At 39.4% G+C, this 22,271-nt stretch overlaps 3 protein-coding genes across 6 annotated transcripts; 2 read left to right on the top strand and 1 right to left on the bottom strand.

Moving 5' to 3' along the window:
* Window positions 1-379: 379 nt before the first annotated feature.
* Window positions 380-5,822, bottom strand: LOC109856452 (coiled-coil domain-containing protein 6). The gene is made up of 6 exons (XM_020431746.1): window positions 4,976-5,822; window positions 4,241-4,781; window positions 4,021-4,156; window positions 3,700-3,827; window positions 3,131-3,234; window positions 380-2,949 (listed from the first exon to the last, which is right to left on the bottom strand). Exons 1-6 carry the CDS (start codon window positions 5,195-5,197, stop codon window positions 2,782-2,784), a joined length of 1,299 nt encoding a protein of 432 aa, XP_020287335.1. The 5' UTR covers window positions 5,198-5,822; the 3' UTR covers window positions 380-2,781.
* A 169-nt stretch (window positions 5,823-5,991) lies between these two features.
* Window positions 5,992-9,985, top strand: LOC109856451 (U3 small nucleolar RNA-associated protein 14 homolog A). Of its 3 annotated transcripts, none has more exons than XM_020431744.1 (9): window positions 5,992-6,062; window positions 6,499-6,629; window positions 6,712-6,928; window positions 7,030-7,347; window positions 7,484-7,735; window positions 7,827-8,091; window positions 8,191-8,502; window positions 8,624-9,120; window positions 9,206-9,985. In XM_020431744.1, the coding sequence occupies exons 2-9, from the start codon at window positions 6,508-6,510 to the stop codon at window positions 9,719-9,721; spliced, it is 2,499 nt and encodes an 832-aa protein (XP_020287333.1). In that variant the 5' UTR covers window positions 5,992-6,062; window positions 6,499-6,507; the 3' UTR covers window positions 9,722-9,985. The 3 variants fall into 3 exon arrangements, with proteins under 3 accessions (XP_020287333.1, XP_020287332.1, XP_020287334.1); XM_020431743.1 differs by lacking the exon at window positions 5,992-6,062 and adding an exon at window positions 6,179-6,297; XM_020431745.1 differs by lacking the exon at window positions 5,992-6,062 and adding an exon at window positions 6,180-6,297 and having other exon boundaries at window positions 8,191-8,367.
* A 257-nt stretch (window positions 9,986-10,242) lies between these two features.
* Window positions 10,243-20,343, top strand: LOC109856431 (S-adenosylmethionine decarboxylase proenzyme). 2 transcript variants are annotated; one of them, XM_020431704.1, is made up of 6 exons: window positions 10,243-10,666; window positions 12,885-12,971; window positions 17,954-18,080; window positions 19,437-19,539; window positions 19,648-19,931; window positions 20,021-20,343. In XM_020431704.1, exons 1-6 carry the CDS (start codon window positions 10,536-10,538, stop codon window positions 20,324-20,326), a joined length of 1,038 nt encoding a protein of 345 aa, XP_020287293.1. In that variant the 5' UTR covers window positions 10,243-10,535; the 3' UTR covers window positions 20,327-20,343. The 2 variants fall into 2 exon arrangements, with proteins under 2 accessions (XP_020287293.1, XP_020287292.1); XM_020431703.1 differs by having other exon boundaries at window positions 10,246-10,666; window positions 19,437-19,542.
* Window positions 20,344-22,271: the final 1,928 nt, after the last annotated feature.

Genomic DNA, 22,271 nt, shown 5'->3' on the forward strand with positions numbered 1-22,271 from the left:
TTTTCTACAAGTATACGCTGCTATTACATTATCTCTAATTAAAAATAAAGTGTTCGCAGCAAAACTGTGTAAAATTCTGTGTTACAGAAGAAAGAGAGATAGAGACATATGTATATTAAATAATAAAAATAATTTCCAAAAATCATTCACGTAACACTTCTCGGATAGAAAACATCAAATATAATCTTAATTGTATTTACGAATAGTTGTGACGTGTACAATTCAGGAGACTCGTGTGAAATAACAATAAGACATCGCATAATAGCAAAAACGTGACAGTGTATTTCATAAAAGCTTGAGTAAAATACATACTATGCAGCTGTGAAGCATATCTGCCTAATTAGAATTATTCATAAGAACTTTTCACGTTATAATAAAATTTTTTTTTTTTTTTGCTGTATTATACACGTATAACAAGTATACACACAAGTGTATATTCATTATACATGCGCAATACGATCGACGTATAAGCAACGGTTTGATCTTTCTGTGTGAATCTCGCGTATCGTCTATAAATTATTACACAAAACACTTGTTTTGTACACACATACACATATACATGTGTATATATACATATATTTGTATACAAACGCAGGAGAGTTTTATAAATGTTGTATAAACGGTCAGAGCTGCCGTGCATCATCACGAAATCACAAAGAGAAAGAAATGCGAGAAAATCGCTCTCCCGCACGGAGGGGAATAAAATTTTTATACCGCGACTTTTTTGTTTGTTTTTTTTTGTTTTTGTTTTTTTTTTTTTTTTTTTTTTTTTTTTGATATCATGTGCTTTTTACGTCACAAATTTCTCAGCTTCTCTCTTATCGCGATTGTTCGTGGTAAGGACCGGACGTAATATAAAGGAGACGTTGAGAATTTTCTTCCGACTGAAAAAAAATACACACATACACGGATGTTAATTCTTCCTCCTTGAGGTGTTGCTTCTCTCTCTCTGAAAAATTTCTCAAGATATTCAAGATCTCCGAACTCCGCGATTTTTTCAAAAGTTCGTTTCGAAGGACTCGAAGCGCAAAGACGAGAGACATTTCAGAAACAAAACTTTATAAATATTATACAAACAGACACATGAAAACGTTCTGGTCTTCCGAATTTTTGGGGAACGCGATTTATCTCGCGCGCGTTTCCCCGAAACACACATGTTACAAAGTCCGATTCAACAAGAAAACGCAACAGACAACACCGCCAACCAACACACACGTATTGTGAATACAAAAAAAAAAAAAAAAAACAAAGTTATTATTAGCAAACAAACGGAGTGCGCAAAGTGTGTCGTTTGTACACACGTCGCATTTCGCTTCTCTCGTTGCGAATCGCACGAAGAAGACTTTCGCGGCTCCGACAAGAAAACTTCGAAGATTCTAGATCTCAACGCTTTGCAACGCGAGCGTTAAAAAAAAAAAAAAAGCAATTTTCGACGAGTCAAAAGTGTTTCGACGTCCAAAAACTTTCGGGAACAGAGACCGAAGCGGATAAGGATGTAAAACTTCGAGAAATCTGTAGATTGGATTTTACACGGCTAGACTTTTTCAAAACAATGAGACTAAAAAATATCGTGAGCACATATTTGTTGTTGTTTTTTTTTTTTTTTTTTTTAAGGTTTACACATTGATCGATTATTAAATATATTTAGCTTAAATATATTATATATGTCTTTACGGACACTTAGATGCTTAAGCTTTCGAAGAGTGCGTATGTTTTTTTTTTTTTTATTTTTTATTTTTTAAATTCGCAAATCTGCATTGAATTTTTTAAAAATTGTCGTTCAATTGTTAGGTGCGCGAGTACAAGAAGAGGAACCCTTTGAAACGTCAGGGCGAGGACACACAAATGCTGCTCTAAAGCCTCTTTGACCGATCCATCTCATTCTGAAATCCGATTCCGTCTGATTTTTGCGTATTTTGTTTTTTTTTTTTCGCAGAGATCTGACGACAATCCACGGCGAAGGAGCTAATGAAATTTTTTCCAATCAGCAGAATTATGCTTCCGCCTCTTAGGAAAACCCCGAAAACGCTAAGTCTCACTCAGGTTCAAAGCTAAACAAATGCATAATTGAATACCTTTTGTTAAACTCGTGTGAAACATCGCGACACACTACACTCTAAATACTTTCGTATTCACGTTCGTAAGACGTACAGTAAAATTACAGTAATATCGCAAATAAACGTCGCGTTTAAATCGACGTTTGTTTTTCTCAGCGTTCAACATTTATATTGTGATTACTTGGAACATTGGAAGCAACATTTTTAAATTTTTCTCATTATTTCTTCTTCTCTTTTTTATTTTTTCTTTACGTGAAACACTCAAACAATATGAATTGCGTGATGCGACAAGGAGTCACGTCTGAATGGTCGTGAAGAAATCGTTGAGGAAAAGCGGTACGCGTCGTGTAAGAGAAGAAAATCAAATCGATCCTACGGACAAAAGGCAAAGCCGTTTAAAATCTACAAATCTGCCATTCAGATCGAAATATCTTTAAGTCCCGTGTTATCTCAGCCATAGCCCGTTATATTACACATTAGAGCTGAAGTGTTTAATATCGAACGAACGGAAATGTTCGAGAAGAAGAAGCGCCGACGCGATGGCCGTTGCGTATCAAGTGCGTATATATCTCCGGCGTTTTTCTCTCTCAGCACCGAGACGCGAATGTTTAGAGAGAAGTATCTTGCGCGCAAAATATGTAAAAAGGGGGTTTTTTGTTTTTTTTTTTTTTTGTTTTTTTTGTTTATATTCGCGGAGAGTTCCCCTCTTCTCAGGATGGAAGACTTATGTTTTCGCGATGTCCATCGGCGATCCCAAATTCGGCGCCGTGACGTTCGCCGCGGGATTGGGAGCGACGATCGGCGGACCGCCGGGGCTCACAATAGTGGGCGGAATTGCTGGTTTGACGAAACGGTCCGACGTGCGCCTGCTGGACGGTGCCGCGACGTGTCCCTGTTTCAAAGATATTTGCAAATAAATCAATATTAACTACCACTGTTCGTCCGATCGGCGGGCAATAACTTCAGACGTCAATTGACAAAGCAAATTCCGAGGAGAGATTGTTACGACGTTAGAAAAACAAATTATGTGAATATTTAATCAATTAACGGACTATCTACGTGTGATAGTTTACCCCTGACGGAGGCGATGAGCTGGCGAACGGAAGGGCAGTTGGCTGGCCGCAGGCGTGACACCGACCGAAATTCTCTCTGGTCGTAGAGCCTACCACGTTAACACCTAATGACAGAACGCTTACTCGCATAAATCCGCCAAACATCGATAAGCGTGCATTCAGCACGAAAGCGTCTATTTTTTAAATTGTTTTTCTTTTTTGCCAGCGATACCATCAGTCAAACAAAGTTCACAAATTTCACTCGAAACAACGGGACGATTTTATCTCTCAGCGTTATTATCGGGCACAACGTGACCGGGCAAACATTACATCCATCAATCATTGATCGGACATTTGAAAAAGATCGCGACATTCGATCAACATGCAATGTAATTCATTATATTTGTTTGTGTATCCACATATCCGACATGCAGAAATATATATTTTACAAAAATACGGAGCTCGACATAAATTAATTATCACGTTTTATGACGTATATATACGTGTAAGTTTAGATAGTTTGTATATACTTTAATACAACGCAATTGCATCTGCACGTGCATTTCCATAAAAAAAAAAAAGAACCTTACCTGGACTCAATGGTCTTGAGGAACTAGGAGAAGGGTTGTAGGGAACGGGACTGGACACCGTGCGAGTCCTCACGTTCCCTCCCGACATCACAATTTCGTTATAGTGCCGTTCTTCTTCCATCTCCAAGCTGCAAAAATCGTGTCTATCGTGATATATCAAAGGCAAATCTCTCGATCGCTCATTTTAACGCAGTTGTACCGCAAAAGAAATTTCGTATCTTTTATATAGCTTAAATTTAATAAACGTTCAAACAGATCACAGATTTGGATAAGCGCGCGAATCAGACGCACATTCCTAATAATTTTGCGACAACAACTAACCTGGATTCAGATTCCGAAAGATGTCTACACAAGGCTTCACGGCGTTCAACCTCCAATTGCAGCTTTCTCTGCAGTCTCAGATTCTCCTCGCGTATTTGCTTCTCCTCGTTAACGTATCGCTTCATCTTTTCCGTATCTGCCGAACGAGAAAAATTTGTATCACTCACCTTTGTACGGAGCTAATTTTTCTGCTCGACTTAATAAAAGTCGCGTATCTTACGTTCTTGTTGCGAAATCAACAGAGTGTGCTTTAATCGGGCGACTTCGCTTCGTAGTGTTTGAATGTGCGTGCTCAGATTTGTGGCGGTGTCGCCGTTGTTGATCTCTCTGGGCGACGTGGGATCCGAGACCGGTTGATCCAGCTTGATCTGCAGCATTCGTTTTTCAGCCTCCAGTTTGTCCATTCGTTTCCAAAGCTTGTTCACCAACGCCTCTTGCTCCTGCTCCAGTGTATTCTCCAACTCGACCTTCTCACGTCGCAATTGTTCCAGATTACTCTGCTTGGCCAGTGTCTCCGCCTCGAGCTTCTCAATCTTTCTCATCAGCTTGTTCACCAAGCATTCTTGCTCTTGCTCCAGCGTCTGCTCCAGCTTGCACTTCTCCTGTCGCAATTGATTCAATTTTCTTGACAGATCGTTGGTGAGACATTCTTCCTCCTGTTCGTAATGATGCGCCAGAGTCTCTTTCTCCTTCTTCAAGGCTTGGATTTTTTTCAGCAAAGTGTTGCTAATAAATTCTTCTTCTTGTTCAGCTTTTGCTTGCTGTAAAATAACGAAACAAAGTAGTATAGAAAAGTCTTGTACAATTTACGTCTCGCTTGCGACAAAAGGAAACAGCAACGAAGTTAAAAATTTTTGTACGCAAATCCTGCGTATCATCCTGCTGTTATCGAACTATTATTAATTTTTCTGACGAAGAAACGGGAGAGAAAAAAGAAAGAAAAAGATCGACTCACTATGATAACAGATGCCTTGCGTAGGGCATGATTCTCCTCCTGCAGCGTCTTCACCCGTATCCTGTAAGTTTCTAATTCGACCTTGAGCACGCGGTTGTGCTGCTGCAGAGACTCGATGCGCTTCTGCAGTTGCTCGCGCGTTACCGGTGACGGCGGCATCATGATCGGTCCGCCGTCGATCGAACTCGAGTCACTCTCAGACGCGCTATCGCGATCGGCCATGTTTTCCCCTCGATCCAGCAACGACAACGATAACGAGAAAAGCGCGAAAAGAAGACGACTAGAAAAGAATTACAGCGGTCACAGCCGGACGCTGCTCATATCGCACGTAACTCTCTGGTGGTGCAATCTCGCTCGCGCGATCTCCCGGACGCCGGGTGTTCGAAATATCAACGATCGTTGGATCGCGCGCGACCACGCGCACCAGTTAAACTCGATTCCGAAAACCGATTGCGCGACGCGAAGAAGACTCGAAGATCTGACGCGACGGATTATCGGGCGACGGACATGTGCTTCGTACGCGAAAACCGCACGCAGAACAAAATCAGCTGTTTGCACCGCCTCTCGCTAGCCGCTACTGTTTGCGACGATAAAACAGTGGCCTGGTTGGCCGCGTTCCTCGCACATGCGCGTCGAATCACACTTACTTGACAGTTTCGCCCAAATCTTGCCGTGCAAATTCACGCGATAAAGAAGAAAAATAAGTTGATATATTTGTCAATAATCGAGTAATGATAACAATTTACTGCGATTAAATTGATAAAAGAATTTCTTCTAGTCCGAAAATTGTGAACACCACTCAAACAAATCGGCGTCGGTACCTTCACCCCACTAGATAAGAACTTACTAGTCACTGCGTGTGAGGAAAGAAGCGTTTCTTCCTCCTCCGTTGCCTTTTTCTCTTTCGACTGCTATTGGCTTGCATTCAGAATCACAACCGCTCACTCGAGCGCCTAAGTAACAATTTATTGCGATTGGTTGGATTTGAAGTACGAGCCAATTACATTTGATTGCTACTAGATGCCATTGGCAGACCGGTGACGGACGAAGACGAACTTGTGGAAAGAGAACCATTCCCTTTTGCACGGTACGATTTAGTTTTTGTCAGTGTACACACATGTGCTCGTTCCGGCGAGATTTGAAGAAAGAGGAGTGAAATATTGTTGTTTTTACGTATTCGAGGTAATACGTAAAGGAAATTTAAAAGAACGTCGAGAAGAAGCCGGTAATTTATATACCAATTATACCATAATTGCTAGATGTGTCAAAAACTTGAAGAACTGGGACTGAAGATAAAGATTTATAAACTCACTTGTAAACATGTGCGCAATGAAAGAATGTTTTAAATATATTATTTAATGTGTCTTCAGTTTTTAAAGAGATCTTAATATACTTTCCTTCGCAAGAAAAGCAATTAGATTTATTTAGGTTAAGTTAGGTTAGAGTCAGTGCAAATTTAATGATGTATGGATGTATGTTTGAGCCACAAAAAAGTCGAATCAAGCTATGTAACATCTTTGCAGACACCAGAGATGAGTGACAATGCCAACATGAGCGACAACTCCAACATAAGTGACGACAGCGAAGGAGAAATTGTGTCTAAACATCATTCAAAATTGCTCAAAGCGGTGGAAAAGCTTGACAAAGGACAAAGGTACAATTGAATAAATAATAATGAAGAAGAGATGCATATATTAAACACCTGAATACTTGAGACTTTGATTGTTTCTTTGTAGAGTAAAAAAGGCAGAAAGAAGTGAACCTACTCTGCAGGTTTCAGAGTTTCACTTGGTAAAAAGCGCCATAACCGACAAAGATGCGATACATCCACAAGATTTGGTCAAATCTTTAGGACAGAAAGGATATCAAAGCAACATTACCAAAAGGTTTAGATATCTCCAACAGAAGACAAAAGTTCTTCCAAAACCATTAGAAAAACCAACTGCTGAAAGGGTATTGTGTTGTTTCTACTTTACTTGTATTAATGTATATAAGAATCTCAAAATTGGCAATTGAAGAAACAAGAAAAATCATAAAAATCTGAATTTTTTTAGATAAAAAGGACAGTTGGCTTTGAAAATACTAAAAAAGACTTGCAAAAATGGAACGCCATAATTGCTAAAAATAGAACTGCCGATCATCTTTCCTTTCCATTGAAACACATAGGAAAGATAAAGGAATCTCCCACTGCAGAATTTCTGAAAAGATTTAGAGTAAAATCTGATCTGATGACGAAGTTGGAGGAGATAGATAAGGAAAATGGCATACAGACGGAAGAAAAAGAAGAAGAAAATCCAGAAGAGAAGTTCAAAGTGACAATGAAAGAGTTGATTCTGAAGAGAAAGGAAGCTGCCAAGCAAAGAGCCCAGCAGGTATGAAAAGATAACACACAAATCATTAGTAACCATTATTTAAGAAAAATTCTTAATGAGACTAAGAAATAATTTACTTATAAATAATATAAATATTAAAACAAAATCGAAATTGTAAGAGCTTACAATTTTGTAGTCATACAAAGAGGCAAAGGCATCTCGTCAGCGCAAAATAAAGAGCAAAAAGTTCCATCGTATTCAGCGAAAGCAAATAGTTAAACAACAAATAAAACAGTTCAAAGAACTGGAAACGACTGATGCGCAGGCAGCCTTAGAAAAATTGAATCAATTGGACAAAGTCCGCGCAGAAGAAAGAATGACTTTGAGACACAGAAACACAGGTCACTGGGCCAAGAATAAACAAATCAGAGCCAAATATAACAAAGACGTGAGTTTTTTTCTGATTCGTAACTTTGGATTTTGTTTACAATTATTTTGAGACGATAACAACAACGTAACGATGTAATCTGTTTTGATAGGTTCGACAAGAACTTGCAGAGCAACTTGCGATCAGTAAGGAATTAACGCAGAAAGTGAGGAGGAATGATAGTGAAAGCGAGAATGAGGATAAAGAAGATGAACTTCCTTCAAATCCAAATAAAGACAACGATAATCCTTGGACAAAAACTGAATCTGATGTCGAAAATTTTATCAAAAGTTATCGACAATACTGGACAGAAAAGCATAAGAAAGAAGCTGAACAACAGTCAGAAATTAAACAGCAATCACGTTCTGATGAAAAAGGTACATATTATTTGTATATCAAATTCCTTTTGTAATTTTATGTTTTGCTTTTTCTTTTGTTTTTATGAAAAATCTACTTATTATTTTTTTACAATACAGATAATGTGGATACAGATAATGTGGATACAAATGATGTAGATACAAATGACGTAGATACAGAAAATGTAGATAATACTGCTAACAAAAAACCTACAAAATCAAAACGCAAGCGTCAGCAAAATACGAACGAAGACGTCGTAGATGCTGGGCAAAACTCGCAGTCTTCTTCCAAAAAAGGTAATAATGTAGATACAGAAAATGTAGATAATACTGCTAACAAAAAACCTACAAAATCAAAACGCAAGTGTCAGCAAAATACGAGCGAAGACGTCGTAGATGCTGAGCAAAACTCGCAGTCTTCTTCCAAAAAAGGTATTATTCGGAATTTGTTTTAGTTTTATTTCATATATATTGTATTTTTTACTAAAAAAAAAAAAACTTTTATATCTACTCATCACAAAAAAAAAAAGATTTAACATATTTTTTATTGCAGAATCAGAAAAAAAGAAAAAGGTAAAAAAGATAAAAGAAACAGTTACGAAGTCCAAACGTGAATCGAATTCTTCTGTTGTTAAGAACAAAACAAAAAAACGCAAAAAGCCGGAGAAAGATGAGGAAGAGGAAGAAGATTACTTCCCAGATCTCGAATTCACCAACACTAAACGAAAAGTTACCTTTGATGAGCCTTTGGAGGAAACAACCGGCAAAGACAGCGCGCAGAACTATAGGAGTCGAACAAATGTGAAAATAACAAAGGACCTAAAAGAAGAGTTGACGAAAAGAACGAAGAAGGAAGCGGAGATAGATCCGAACAAGTATTTGAACATCAAACCGAAATACTTACACACGCAACTGCCGGACATTGCTACAGGTGAAGAGGAGGAGAACAGTGAGCCGGATGATGATGAAGAAAGACGCAAAATAATGAGCGAGGCGTTCGCCGACGACGACGTTATCGAGGAATTCAGAAAAGAGAAGGAAGAGGCGGAAGTATGTAAATCAATTTTATTACACACTTTATTGTTACATTTACATTAAAAACTTGTTAAATACTAATTGTGTTAAATAATTTTAGAATAAAAATGCGCCGCAAGAACTCGATCTGAAATTACCCGGATGGGGAAGCTGGGGAGGACCGGCGGTGGAGGAAAATAAAAAGAAGAGAAAGAGAAACAGAAACAGAAGAAAGAGCAAAATGATCATAATGAACGTTCCGAAACAAGCGCCGCGCAAGGAAGAGAACAAGGGCAATCTGATCATCTTCGAGCACGAAAACAAGAAATTGAAGAAACATCTCGTGGACGAGCTGCCGCACCCGTTCACGAAAGTCGCGGACTTCGAAGCGAGTCTCAGAGCTCCCATCAGCAGAACCTTCGTCGCGGAGAACGCGTATTTACAGTTGATCAAACCGTCAGTGACCACCAAGATCGGACACGTGATCAAGCCGATGGACGAAAACGTTTTGGTGAAGAAGCCGATAATGAAGAAACGAAAACGGAACCTCGCCGCACCCGAGAAGAAGAACGACAAAAAGAGCGCCGCCGAGAATACGAAACGGCGCAAAGTGAAGAAGTCTGTGCCAAAAGATTAACTCTGCCATTTTCTCAAGTATATATATGTACAGTATAAATGTGGTAATATTTACTTATATTATGTACTGTGGTGCTGTATATAACAATTTTATATACACAAAGTAAGACGATATAAATTCTATAGCAAACCAAAATATACGAAATCTTTGTACAAATTACCAGCTGCGAGAGTAATGCACAAATGTTGCACCAATAATATCTCAATAATTATCTTAACAATGAAGCTGCAATTTCATATGTAGATATTGTTACGCCGCTGTAAAAAAATGACAAAGCTTATTTGTTTGCAATTTTTTTTTTTTTTATTCCTACTGAACCGATCGAATTCGCTTTTCGTCGATTTGATCCCCGTCGGTTGTTTTTGATCCCGCTGGCGCGATTCCGCTGATCGCGAGCGCGATCTCACCGCTGATCTAGCGGCGGTCGGCAGTGTTTGCAGTTTTCGCTTTGACGTCGCATGAAGGCGCCACATCGCAACGCGCGCCGAGTACGACTTGGACTGGCGGTGGCGCAGCGTGCTTGGCAGCACCGGCAAAAGTCTGTCCGTCAGTCAGTATTCTTCCGTAATCCGTCGTGGTGCGTGTCAAACGATCCGCAAGTGTGAGCTCAAGACACCACTGAATAGTCTTTGGTCAGATTTTATTTCGTGTATATTCGTAGTTTTTCAAGTCGATCGGTGCGTCGCATAAGAAACTTAACACGTTGCGAAGTTGCGGGGAACGTAGGCTGGAGAAAGACACGGGGAAATACACGTCGCGTGCACCGCGAAAACCTCTCGTGGACGTGTTCACGGCCGCGGACGGCGAGAAGAGGATGGCGGAGACCAACAACGACGACTGCGCAGACACCCAGTTCTTCGAGGGTGTTGAGAAGCTCCTCGAAATCTGGTTCACCAGCTCGAAGGGTCTCCAGCAGCATCAGGGTGATCTGCGTCAGATACCGCGGTAAGCAATATCGGCGACTAGCCGGCGTCCCGCCTTCTTCACCTTCACCTTTTTTTTCGTCATCTTCTTCTTTTACCTCGCGAAAAAAAAAGAGGCCGATGACGGTCGACGCCGGCTGGCCCAGGATGGGACAGCGACGAGACGCGCCGGCGTCGATTGTTAGGAACTCGCGTTTTACCCAGCCTTTCGTCGTCCCGGTCGATGTCGCGCGCGTGGCCGTGTGCACGGTATTCCTTCTAATTAATCATTCAAAAAAATAAAAACTAATCATCCCTACACCACCGCGAGACATATCGGGGTACGTGTTATAGGGAGCGGGCAATGTTCATTCTGAAAAAAAAAGTCCGAACAGACACGCAAGCCCGTCCGAAAATTTCGCAAGAAACCAGGGATCAGAGGTCGACGACGATGGAAGTCGGCAAATGAGAAATTTCTTTCTCCGCATTTAATGAGACAGAGAGACATACGTATCGGAGATATTATTGAAAGTATGGAGTTCTGGAAAATGTGGCGTTATAACGCAATTTTTTATTTTTTATTTTTTTTTTTTTTTACATTTCTTCGAATTTACGTCGGAGTATGTTTTGAAGTGTGACGGTATACTTCACGTCGCTTCAATTGTCCGAGATTTAGTCTTTTGAAACGCAAAAAAATCCTCACGACGAAACATTGCACCGATTGTACGTTTGAACGATCCAAAATAATAATGTCACCAGATTCGTATCTTTCTACTCATCGATAATCCAAATCTCTGTCCGCGACCTACCAATCTCTAAAGACGAGAGAGAGAGAGATAGATAAGCGTGCGAAAAATTGTTGAGAAGACGATAACGAGAAAAAAAGAGATAAGACGCTATCGGGGGGAAATTTGTTGAATCTTCTCGCTTTGATCCGAGAGATTAGAATATATATATATATAAATATTGACTGATCTTTATAACGAATCTAAAAGAAAAATTGGATGTAAAAAAAGAACCGTGCGAATCGAAAATAAAAAACCATATTCGGAGCGAGCTTAACAGTCTGACCGGCGCGGCGGTATCGGTGTAATTTTATCTTTTCATTCATTAACGCTTCAATCTCTCGCCCGCGACGACAGTCTCAAAGAATTCGCTTCCTCTTCGGTGGAAACAAGTAAAAACTATCCGAGAAGAGATACTTCAAGAAAGAGAGAGAGAGAGAGAGAGAGGGACGATCCGCGGCTTGTAATCGGAGGGGAAGATAATCAGAACAGGGAAAAGATAAGAGATGTGAAAATTCATTGAACTTTCATTCACACGGCATTTCTAGCCGCTCGATGCGGCGCCAATTATGTAACCGCCGATTGATAACGGCGCGGAGTCTCGTCGGGATCTCTGATTGTTGCAGTTATTTACGCGCAACCACATCACACACAAGTGTCGTTGAACCTTCCACTAGGAAGCTCTTAGACCGGCCGCGACGAGAGAAGCGTGTGTGTCCAACACACACCGCGCTATTTAGTTTTACGCATATTACGGCGACAATAAATTTAGAAGCCGAAACACACCGGCCCGCGCGAGAAGATGAGAGGCAATCCGCGCGCGGACGCGAGTCAGTCCGAAATTCCGACGTTCCCGGGAGAGATGCGCGAAAATCTCCTTCGCGCTTCTCGACGATGTGTCTCTTCTTCTTGACGTCTTGATATCGTCATCAAGATCAATCGGGGTTTTGCCCGCGACGAAGAGATCGCGAGAAATTATCGATATAATCTTCACACATACAACACGGAGATAATCGCAAAATCATCTTTCAATAACGCATGCTATTTGTAAGTAAATCAAGGTCGTGTATATGTAAATGAGAAAACGTTTAAAATGACTTATTAGAGGAGGGAGTAACAGTAGATTAATTTGTTTTGAGATATTTTTGGAGACGACTAAAAATATTGCACTTACAGATCTAAAGGTAAATATCATAAATGTTTTAGTAAATATCATAAATTTTGTCTGTCTCAGATGCGATACATAGATCCAAAGTTAAACACTTTCGAAAACACGGAAAAAGTGATCTATTGCTGTGTTACCCACTTCTCATCACAAACGAGAGAAACACGACTTTGTACAGTTTACAAATTCTGTAAATTCTAAAATAATGGATTTCTCTATGTTAACGTTTTGAGATGTTTGTTTGATACACGTATTTTTTTAGTAATCGACGCGCCAACGATGAATCTAATCGAGCAATTTTTGTTTTGCAGACAAAAATGGGAATCCTTGCTGAAGATAGTTCGCTGCGAGATCATCAGTTTTTGTCGAAGCGATCAAGTAGACGCGTATGTTCTGAGGTGAGTTCTACTAGATATTCTGTCTAGGCTCTAATCCATACACAATACAGATTATGTCAGATTGAGAGAGTCCGCATAACACGAATCAAATTTCCTGTATCGCGGTTTATGTTTTCATACAGAGAACGGAGAGAGAGAGAGACGGAACATAATAATCTTCTCGGAAACGTTTTCACAACTCAGTTCGAACTATCTGCGTTCTGTGTAGCTATTAAGTAATTTTTTCTGCAATTTTTTCTGTCTTTGTTGTCGGAAATGTCGCGGTCGTGGATTCGATTCCGAAAAAAAACTACGTATAACGCAGCTTGCTCTGATATTCTTAAAGAAAAATACTTAGATTTAGATTTAGATTAGAGACATTTTGAAACAGTTATTTTGAAAACTTGATTAAAAAGTACAAATTTCGAAAGTTTTGTTCGAAAAATTACTCGGTCCGTACGTGTGCGAGTCAGAGTTTGTATATATTTATAAATTTTGCTATTTAGAGCGATATCTCAAGGAAAAACAAAACATAAACAATTGTTTAAAACATGTATATTATATACATGCGTGTTTATGGAATTGCGATACGTCAGATATTTTATCAGGTATTTTGTTGCGTCAGATTAGTCATTAATCGTTTTTATCATAGATATGGATTTTATCATAGATTTGATATAAAAAAAGAGAAGTGAGAAGAAAAAAGCTATTTTACTAATTACTATATGAAGAAGTACCATTATAAATATATCAAAAATACATTTTCTCGTATCGAGTATATTGAAAAGTCTTATTGGAGCGCATGTTTGTGTATTATTTAACATATCGACTAAAATAAACTATAAAATTTTAGAAGACATGTTTCCTTGACACATAGAAAGACGCACAATATAGAGTTCGATTCGCGTCAATTGGCGTGTCGAGCCTTTTCTCTGTTGGTAGCGCTCATTAAAGTTCTCCGATCAGAGTGACAATAATTTTTTTCTTGTTCGACCAAAAACTTGTGCCTTTTAGAGATACTAATGTTCGTAAAATATTTTGTCACAATTTGTTTTATATTGTCGACAATCCGGCAAAAACCAATCCGTATAAATGAAAAAAACGTGTTTAATATTTATTCTCATCCTCTAGCTAGAATCGCATTTTTAGGACGCACGGATGCAAAAAATCCGCACACGTTGCGAATTAAACCTGCTCGAATTGCGTACAAACAGAATATAGGCGAGGGGTTGTGCGCGGGGGTGGCGACGACGACGCAGGCAGCAACGGCGCAATTTTTCGTGACGCGCGAGGGCGAGTTTGAGAGCGACTTCGAGAGGGGCGTTCCGAGAAGAGAGAGCGAGCGAGCGTATGTGGCACTCACCCGTGTATCTGTGTGCGGTTAATCGATATATCGAATTGTTTTGATGGAGAAGAGGTGCCACCGTCCGGACCGGGCCGGCCCGGCCGGTCACGACGACGACGACGACGACGACGACGACGACGATGTCGCAGGACACGACGTGCCCTGGTTCCAGAATATTCGAGGGTGCGCGCGGTCGACCCATTGCCCGCCTACTGCTGCTACCGCTGTTGATCTGCCCCTATAAATAAATATGGTCAAGGTGACACTTGCCCGCGCAGTTTCATCCCTGAGCGCGAATTGCGCCTTCCGAGGTGACTCGTGTCGGACCGCGTCGTCGAAAATTGCGAATTCGAGATCAGAATCCGAGTGATTTGCGTGATCTCGGATTTGTCTCGTTTCACATTGATCGAATATCGATTTTCAATTCGCAATCTTCGCTTCTCTACGTGCAAGTCTATATACAAGCCGCATCTCTCTGTTTGTTCTCATTTGTTTTTCTTCTTTTTTCTCTTCATTTCGCCTTAACGTGTCTGTACAATGCTAAGTTTTCCAATTGTAACTCTCTTTGTAAGCGCAGACCAACGGTTGGTTTTTCTTTCTGTGTCGGCGAAAAGATTCAAATAAAACAGCCGCACAATTTTCGGCCGTCTAGACAGAACTTTCTTCAAACGGTATTGTTAGTTCAACGACCGCTTCTTTTCTTCTGCGAAAAAGAGCATACCGTGATAATATGTCAAATTCTTCATTCATAGGTTCTCTGTGTGGTCTATTGTCCCGAATGGGAAAGGCAGAACTTTATGATTTTTTTTTTTTTTTTTTTTTTTTTTCGGGACAATAGGATAATTTTGGCCCTTTGTTGTACAGCGCTCAGTTTTTTTTTTAAATTTTACTTTCGATTGTTTCCTCGACACATGTGACAAATGTTTTTTTTTTCTTTTTTTTTCTCTCTCGGAAATACGATCCAGTCGCAAGGGATATTGTTTTCACAAGACTGTTATCTTGTTTCTCACTTGAAATTCTCGCTGCTACCCAAGAGCTAAGAAGAAAGTTTTAATTTTACACTCTTGGATCCTGCGCTGAGTAACCGAATATTTATTTCCATCAATTGTATGAAGGCTCTAATGTTTTTCCTGCTATTGCTCTATGCCGGAGAAACAGGTAATTTTCGCTTAAGAAGGGAAGTTAGAATTTAAATTTCTTGGAAGTAAAATTCACTGGAAATTATCTGAAATAAACATGAAGTCATTATTTGTTTCTTAAAAATTGTCACTTCTAATTATTGAATGAGGAAAAGCATCAGTTGCAATGCTCGATATCTTGACTTTGATGATTTGTTTTTTTTTATGGAAGAAAAACTAACTTTCATATTGGCTACATAGTGATTTTTTTTAAGTCAGAGGCTGTTAGCTTTTGGAAGTCCTCTACTTATTGTGTACTGTTTTTATTAGCGCAAATGGCATTTGATTTGATTTATTCTGAAACAATTGACACGCTCGTCGACGAGAGAGAGATTTAGTCTTGCGCGAAATTGACACATTCGAACCGAACACGTTCTTGGAATTCTCATATCTGCAAAATGATTTCCATTTTATCTGTCAGGCTTGCGCGAAGATAAGATTTATTTGGAAAAAAAAAAGTTTTAACCTTGATATTTATTAAACTAATGCTGTAAACTCTTTTATGTGATAGAACAAAATAGCACACGTGTCAAATGTTAAGTGCGAGAGATTGCGAAATCGAAGTAAAATTTTATTATTTTATTATTTTGGTTTATTAATAGATAAATGGAGTTTTATTACGTGCTTTATTGGTTTGAACAAAAAGTACGAGCGATAATTTTGTCTAGATAGAAAAATTTTATCAATTTCCTATACGTGTAAATATGTGAAAATAGATCGAGATAAGCAGAGAGAAGAGCTAAGCAAGAAGAAAAGGTCAAGTTGATAAGAATCGTTTCCGTTGATTAATTACAAATTTTAATAAAATTAGATACGCGACGCGCACTTTGTTGTTCGCACGGATTGAACTTGGACGGATAATCGAGATTTTTTTTTTATTCAAGTTTTTTGTTACTTTTATCGGAAAAGTGACAGATATCTTTTAGAACCTATGTAACGTGTATTCAACGCGTTATCAACTTTAATTTTACACACTTAACACACATTAGCAAGACACGCGCGCGCGTTATCGTTTTTTTCCCTTTTTTTTTTTTTTGGTCTTTCTGACGAATCTTAGGGTCAACGTCTATCGCCGATAACCCTAGGCGATCTATTTTTATTTTAAGTTTTTACGATGCTTACACTCATTCAGATAGTTGCAACGAATAAATGGAAATGCAATTATTGCGCGTACGAAACTCGATTACATTTGATCTGTAGTAAATTCGATCCGATCTGAATATTGAATTCGAAATAAATAAATGTGAAAAAATTAACTTAAAATATGTAAGAAAATTTATTTAACAAATTTGAGTGAAAATATTTTGAGAAGAGAAACCCCGATAAATAAAGATTCTAATTTTCATTGTATTAAAACAACAAATAAAAATTATGCTCTGTGTTCGAGAGAGAAAGAGAGAAAGAGAGAGAGAGAGAGAAATTAGCATAATCAGAAGTATTTATCTGTGAGTTAATCTGTGAGTGAAGAAGTGAATATCATAGAGACACACCTATTGACGTAATAAAACGATGTGACATAACATAATATTTACAGCACGTATTTATGTACAATTGTAGAATTTGCAAATATCTCTTTCAATGTTTCTTCCGTATCGTTCGTCCAATAGTTGAAGCATAGTCCAAAAATAGCAACAGCAACGAAAGCCAAGTAAATATCTTATAATATCCTTCATTCTTCGTCGACTTTTGCTAAACCACAGCTCGAATATAGTCTTCACGATTATGACAGTTCTTTGTCGTCGTTCTTTGACATCGTGTGTTTCATCAACATGTGTAATAATTGAGGAAAATTGAGGAAAAGACAAAACGAGTGACGCAAGAGAGAAGAAAAACATACATTTTAAATATATATTTTGTTACAATTATTGTCTCGAATGTTTTTGCCGAGGAAATAAAAACTGTTAATGTATTGTAACAATTGTCTGGTAATAATGTAATAATTGCTTTATCCGCTGAATTTAGGGGAAATTGGCGCATCGAGATTATGCACAGAGTGTGTTTTTTTATACACGTGGCGTTATTCCGTACTGAGCAAACAATTGTGCCGAACATATTTTTCTTTCCACGATGTTTAATTAATTGGGAAGTATTGATTTAAGTAATTGCGCAAACCTCTGATAATAGGTATACATAAGCGCGTCTATCAGAGCGCATGGCTCACACACGTTAATCAATAAATCCTAATTAATTGAACATCACGAGTACGTGGTCCAGAACTTTTCTACTTAACTTTTTTTAACAAAGGAAAAACACTTTATGAGAATAAAAAAATTTTTTTTTCATGAAAAATATCAAAACCGACGGATAAAACTCGCATTTAACGAGATTTAATTAATGGTAGAATGTGTCTCGCGTGAATTCGTATTACGAATCAAGGCGGAAAACTTTGCGGAGTGTAAAAGAAAAAAAAAACAGATTAAATGCTTCGTCGTACACTTAGCAACAATGGCTAATCGCACGATTGTTTATCTTATCCGCAGCGAGAGCAGCATGTTCGTATCCAAACGCAGACTTATCCTGAAGACTTGCGGCACCACCACACCTCTGCAGTGTTTGGAGCCACTCCTGGAGCTCGTCGCGGAGTACACCGGTTTCGACGATGTTGAGGTAAAGGACATGGCGTAGATACCCGCAGCAAGATTGTACACAAAGACTTTGATCGGAAATTTATTTATTTTTTCGTTGTGAAATTGCAATGTGTGTATTTGTTTGTTTGCTTACGAAATTACGTAACAATTAAAACAAACACTCCATAACGCTTTGTAAACAAGTGCCTAACAATTTGTGCGGATTAGAAAATCCGTTTAAATTTTTTTTTCTGAGAAGATAACTTAAAACTGGTTTCCCAAAACTTATAAAACATGAAGATATAATTTGCAGTGACACATTTTTTTTAGCTATTTTGTCAATTAGAGAAAACAGTTCAATTTCAAAATTTTTAAATTTGTCTGAATATAGAAAATGACTCAAATTGTTTCAACTGTGTCTCAGAGAATTTACTACGTCTTATTTGTATTCCATAAATTTTATATTCGATAATTTTTAATCGATTATATCTGCACACACACACTTGTCATTTATATACGCCCTTTCTACTCTAATCCACTAAACAATACAAATATAAAAGGAATCAATTGATAAATAATCAAAATGATTAATTTGCGTAATAAAAAATCTACGTGGAGATAATATGTGCGTCTATTTTCGGTACGTTGACATTGAGCATGTAAGCGACTAAATGGAGAGGATTAGCTTCCGCCGTTTTACTTCGTCGTTCAGTTTCGCGAATGTGGCTTAGCTATATAACTTGACCTAGTGTGCGCAGATAAGAAACGCGAGACTATACGTGTTCTCCCCAGGGGAAACGTGTCTCTCTGCCTCCTCCTGATTTATTGATCTCACCTATCTCGCAATATACCTGTGCTTCCTCTCTCTCTTCTCTCTCTCTCTCTCTCTCTCTCTCTCTCTCTCTCTCTCTCTCTCTCTCTCTCTCTCTCTCTCNTCTCTCTCTCTCTCTCTCTCTCTCTTTCTCTCTCTCTCTCTTTCTTTCTCTCACTTGAAAAACGTTTCGGTCGATATATCTGTATCGTCGAATAAACAATCAGGTGAGAACAGTTTCCGATCAAGTGAATCTTATCGCGCTTCGTCAAATTTCTCATTACGTTTCTTTTCCTCCCGGCGTTAACTCGCAAACCCAACTGCCATCTTTTCATGCTACGGTATATCTGGATATTTTATAAAAATATCTGAGATATATGTAACCAGACAACAACTCTTAATCGATTAGATCACAAAGGCAGTCTAAATTAGAAAACATTCTTAACTCTTTTTTTTTTTAAGTATATCGATGCTTTATTTTTATAGTAGACGTTGTATTCATATAAAACTGCTCTGATTCGCATTATATATTTTAACAAAATTTTTGCGCAGAAAAGACATTAATCGTATTTTCTTTTGTTCTAGAGCGTTTTCTATTCCCGAAAGAATTACAAGAAACCAGAACTCCAGATTTCGCCACATCAGACATTTGACGAAGAAGTTGCTCTCTTGGAATCTCTTTTCCCTGGTGGTAATTCTTATAATACTCTCTAGTTTCATACAAAATCTTAATCTGATTTCTCTCGTATTATTGATGTTTAAGATCGAACAACATTTAAATTTTGTTATATTTTAGACGGCATGGCGTATCGCATGGGCTCACCTGAAAAGGAGTGCTGGTATCTGTACGTGCTGATCCGCGACAAGCCGGTACAGGATCCACCGGAGCCAGATCAAACTCTGGAAATACTTATGACTCATTTGGATCTAGACATAATGTCAATCTTTACCAAAGAAGTCTGCTCGTCCGCCGAGGAGGCGACCAGAAAATCAGGGATCGATAGGATCATTCCAAATATGCTCATAGATGACTTTCTATTCGATCCATACGGATATTCTATGAACGGGTTGTCCACAGATGTGAGTTCTGTTTAGAGCGGAAACTTTGATTTATCAATATCCCTAACGCGGGAGACATCATCTTCTTTGTTTTCTCTTTTTATTTTTAGGGCAGCTATATGACAATCCATATCACACCGGAACCCGAGTTTTCGTACGTTTCGTTCGAGTGCAATGTGTCCGAGACGTCGTACAACGAGATAATCCGCCGCGTGCTGAATACCTTCAAGCCCAACAAGTTCGTTGTGACGATCTTTGCCAACAAGCAATCAGCGGCGGCCAAATGTCCGCGCGAGCTTGAGAAGCGTTCGAGTTACCTGGATCGCTCGGGCGAGTGGTTGCGCACCGACGTGCACTATTATCGTTTTCTGCAGTACGATTTGACTTGCGCATTCTTCTCTCGCTTCCCGAGCTGAGGGTTCAAGGACGCTTCATTCGTCCTACAAAATGGGACCAATGAAGCGCAACTCTCCTTGGTGCCTCTTTGTCTCTCTTCTCGAGATCGCTGCGACAACGCGGCGACGAGAAGCGGAGACGACGAGCACCATTCATCTTTCCCTGCGCGACGCATGTCCGCTTTTCGGGATCGTAGCGTCACCGACAACACAATCCCGAAAAGCGAAAACTGCGTGGACAACACGGTTCGCTCGGTATCGTCGCCACAGCTGACGACGAAACCATCCCGATCCAAGGTGTATCGTAAAACTTCCCTGAAAACATCATCTCTCAAACATGAGTTCGATAATGGCGACGTTCTTGAGAAGAACGACGTCGTGCGATACACGAGCGTCGCCGCTGAGAAGAAGCAGAAGAGACGAAGCATCGCGGAAAAATACACGGTCGACACGGAGAATAACAAGTGGAATCCAGATGATATTCATATCACGTGCAATCCGCTATCGACACCGTATCCGTACTCGACGCCGGCAACGACGACCGCGACGACCACCACCGTGAACACTTCCAGCAAGAAGACGGCGACGACGATGGTGGAGAACGCCGATGAGGAACCGAAGAGTCGCAGCTGCGGCAGCTTCCTACCGATTCTCGCGCTCATTCCGCAGTCGGTTATCAGTTTCCAATATCTCAGCCCGAAAATGAAGTTCTCGTGGTGGCGCAATAAGATCTCGTGAAGGCACGCGTAAGACGTCCGCCGTCGCTGATGCTGTGTGTCGCGACGCCATTCTAATTTATACATAAGGAAGCATACCTCTCTTACCTCGTAGCGAGCTCTTTCTCTCTCTCTCTCTCTCTTTCTTTTGTCGCCTGCAAACCTCTCCTTTTCTCTGTCTCTTTACCTTAGTCAGTTTTTACCAATTAAAGTAAAAAGAAAAAAAGCGAAGAATTCCGAAGTCATCGATGTTTCGCAGATGTTTCTCCCCCGTTCACGTTGAAACTCTCACGCACTTGCACGTAATTTTCGAAATAAATTTCTCCAATCCGCAACGAGTCCGATGAGTTTTGCATGAACTTTAGCCTCAGTTCTCACGCGCACCGGCTCGTCGTGTTCACGCGCGAATGAAAATTCGAAAAATCTTGACATTCGCAAGATCCGTGTGAAACCGAGCTAAACTTTCTGTAAAAGTCATTGTATCTTTTGTAAAAAAAAAAAGAAAAGAAAAACAACGATATGGTATCTCGTGTATATACGACGTGTCTTCATGTGTTGTCGAATTCTCCAGTTGATCAAAGTTTTCTCCGCGAAAAGTGACGTCACAAAAAAACGTCACTTCGCATTTCCTTCAAGAATCCGATTTCTCCCGCTTTCCGGAGAGCGCGTTTAAAAAGTCTCCGTGTAGTTCCGCGATCAGACATCCGTTTTGGAATCGAAGTTGATCTGACGGTAGATCCCAATAGTAATCAGTTCGTCAGTTTTTTGTTTCCTTTCCTTTTTCTCTTGCGAAAGATTATAATAAAAACAAAAATATTCTATCCTAGAATAAAGTAACAACAACAACAACACACACACACACACACATACACGTACACGAAAAACAATTCTGTAACCCAAGAACTCTCTAAAGATCGTAGAACCTAAGGATCCACAGTTCCTAGAATTCTAACACCTTTATGATCCAAAGAACCCTAGAATCTAAGGTAACCGCTAAAAAGATCCTAGAATGTAAGGATTCAGAGATATTTAAATACTTAAGACGATATTCGTAGAACGATAAGGATTTCAGGCTATTCGACAAGAGAGAAGATAAAAAAAAAAAACGCGAGAGATCCGCAGGATTTAATGCGAACAAGGAATCGAGAGCATTCAAAGATTTCTAGTACGTAAGGTTTCGAAAGATACACACATTATTTAAGAATTAAAAGCGTCTTCTTTGATGAGCGAACGCGTAACTTACCTTTCGA

Source organism: Pseudomyrmex gracilis, unplaced genomic scaffold (assembly GCF_002006095.1).
Source record: "Pseudomyrmex gracilis isolate BER0280 unplaced genomic scaffold, ASM200609v1 scaffold_119, whole genome shotgun sequence".
Lineage (NCBI taxonomy): Eukaryota > Metazoa > Arthropoda > Insecta > Hymenoptera > Formicidae > Pseudomyrmex > Pseudomyrmex gracilis.

Excerpts from the sequence above, each read along its gene's own strand:
- LOC109856452 (XM_020431746.1), bottom strand. The coding sequence starts at position 5,197 with ATGGCCGATCGCGATAGCGCGTCTGAGAGTGACTCGAGTTCGATCGAC. Across the intron at positions 3,828-4,020 it reads CTTTCGGAATCTGAATCCAG|CTTGGAGATGGAAGAAGAAC; the intron begins GTTAGTTGTTGT and ends CGATTTTTGCAG. Across the intron at positions 2,950-3,130 it reads GCTCATCGCCTCCGTCAGGG|GGACACGTCGCGGCACCGTC; the intron begins GTAAACTATCAC and ends TCTTTGAAACAG.
- LOC109856431 (XM_020431703.1), top strand. The coding sequence starts at position 10,536 with ATGGCGGAGACCAACAACGACGACTGCGCAGACACCCAGTTCTTCGAG. Across the intron at positions 12,972-17,953 it reads GTAGACGCGTATGTTCTGAG|CGAGAGCAGCATGTTCGTAT; the intron begins GTGAGTTCTACT and ends TCTTATCCGCAG. Across the intron at positions 18,081-19,436 it reads CCGGTTTCGACGATGTTGAG|AGCGTTTTCTATTCCCGAAA; the intron begins GTAAAGGACATG and ends CTTTTGTTCTAG.
- LOC109856451 (XM_020431743.1), top strand. The coding sequence starts at position 6,235 with ATGTGTCAAAAACTTGAAGAACTGGGACTGAAGATAAAGATTTATAAA. Across the intron at positions 6,298-6,498 it reads ATAAACTCACTTGTAAACAT|ACACCAGAGATGAGTGACAA; the intron begins GTGCGCAATGAA and ends ACATCTTTGCAG. Across the intron at positions 6,929-7,029 it reads AAAAACCAACTGCTGAAAGG|ATAAAAAGGACAGTTGGCTT; the intron begins GTATTGTGTTGT and ends GAATTTTTTTAG.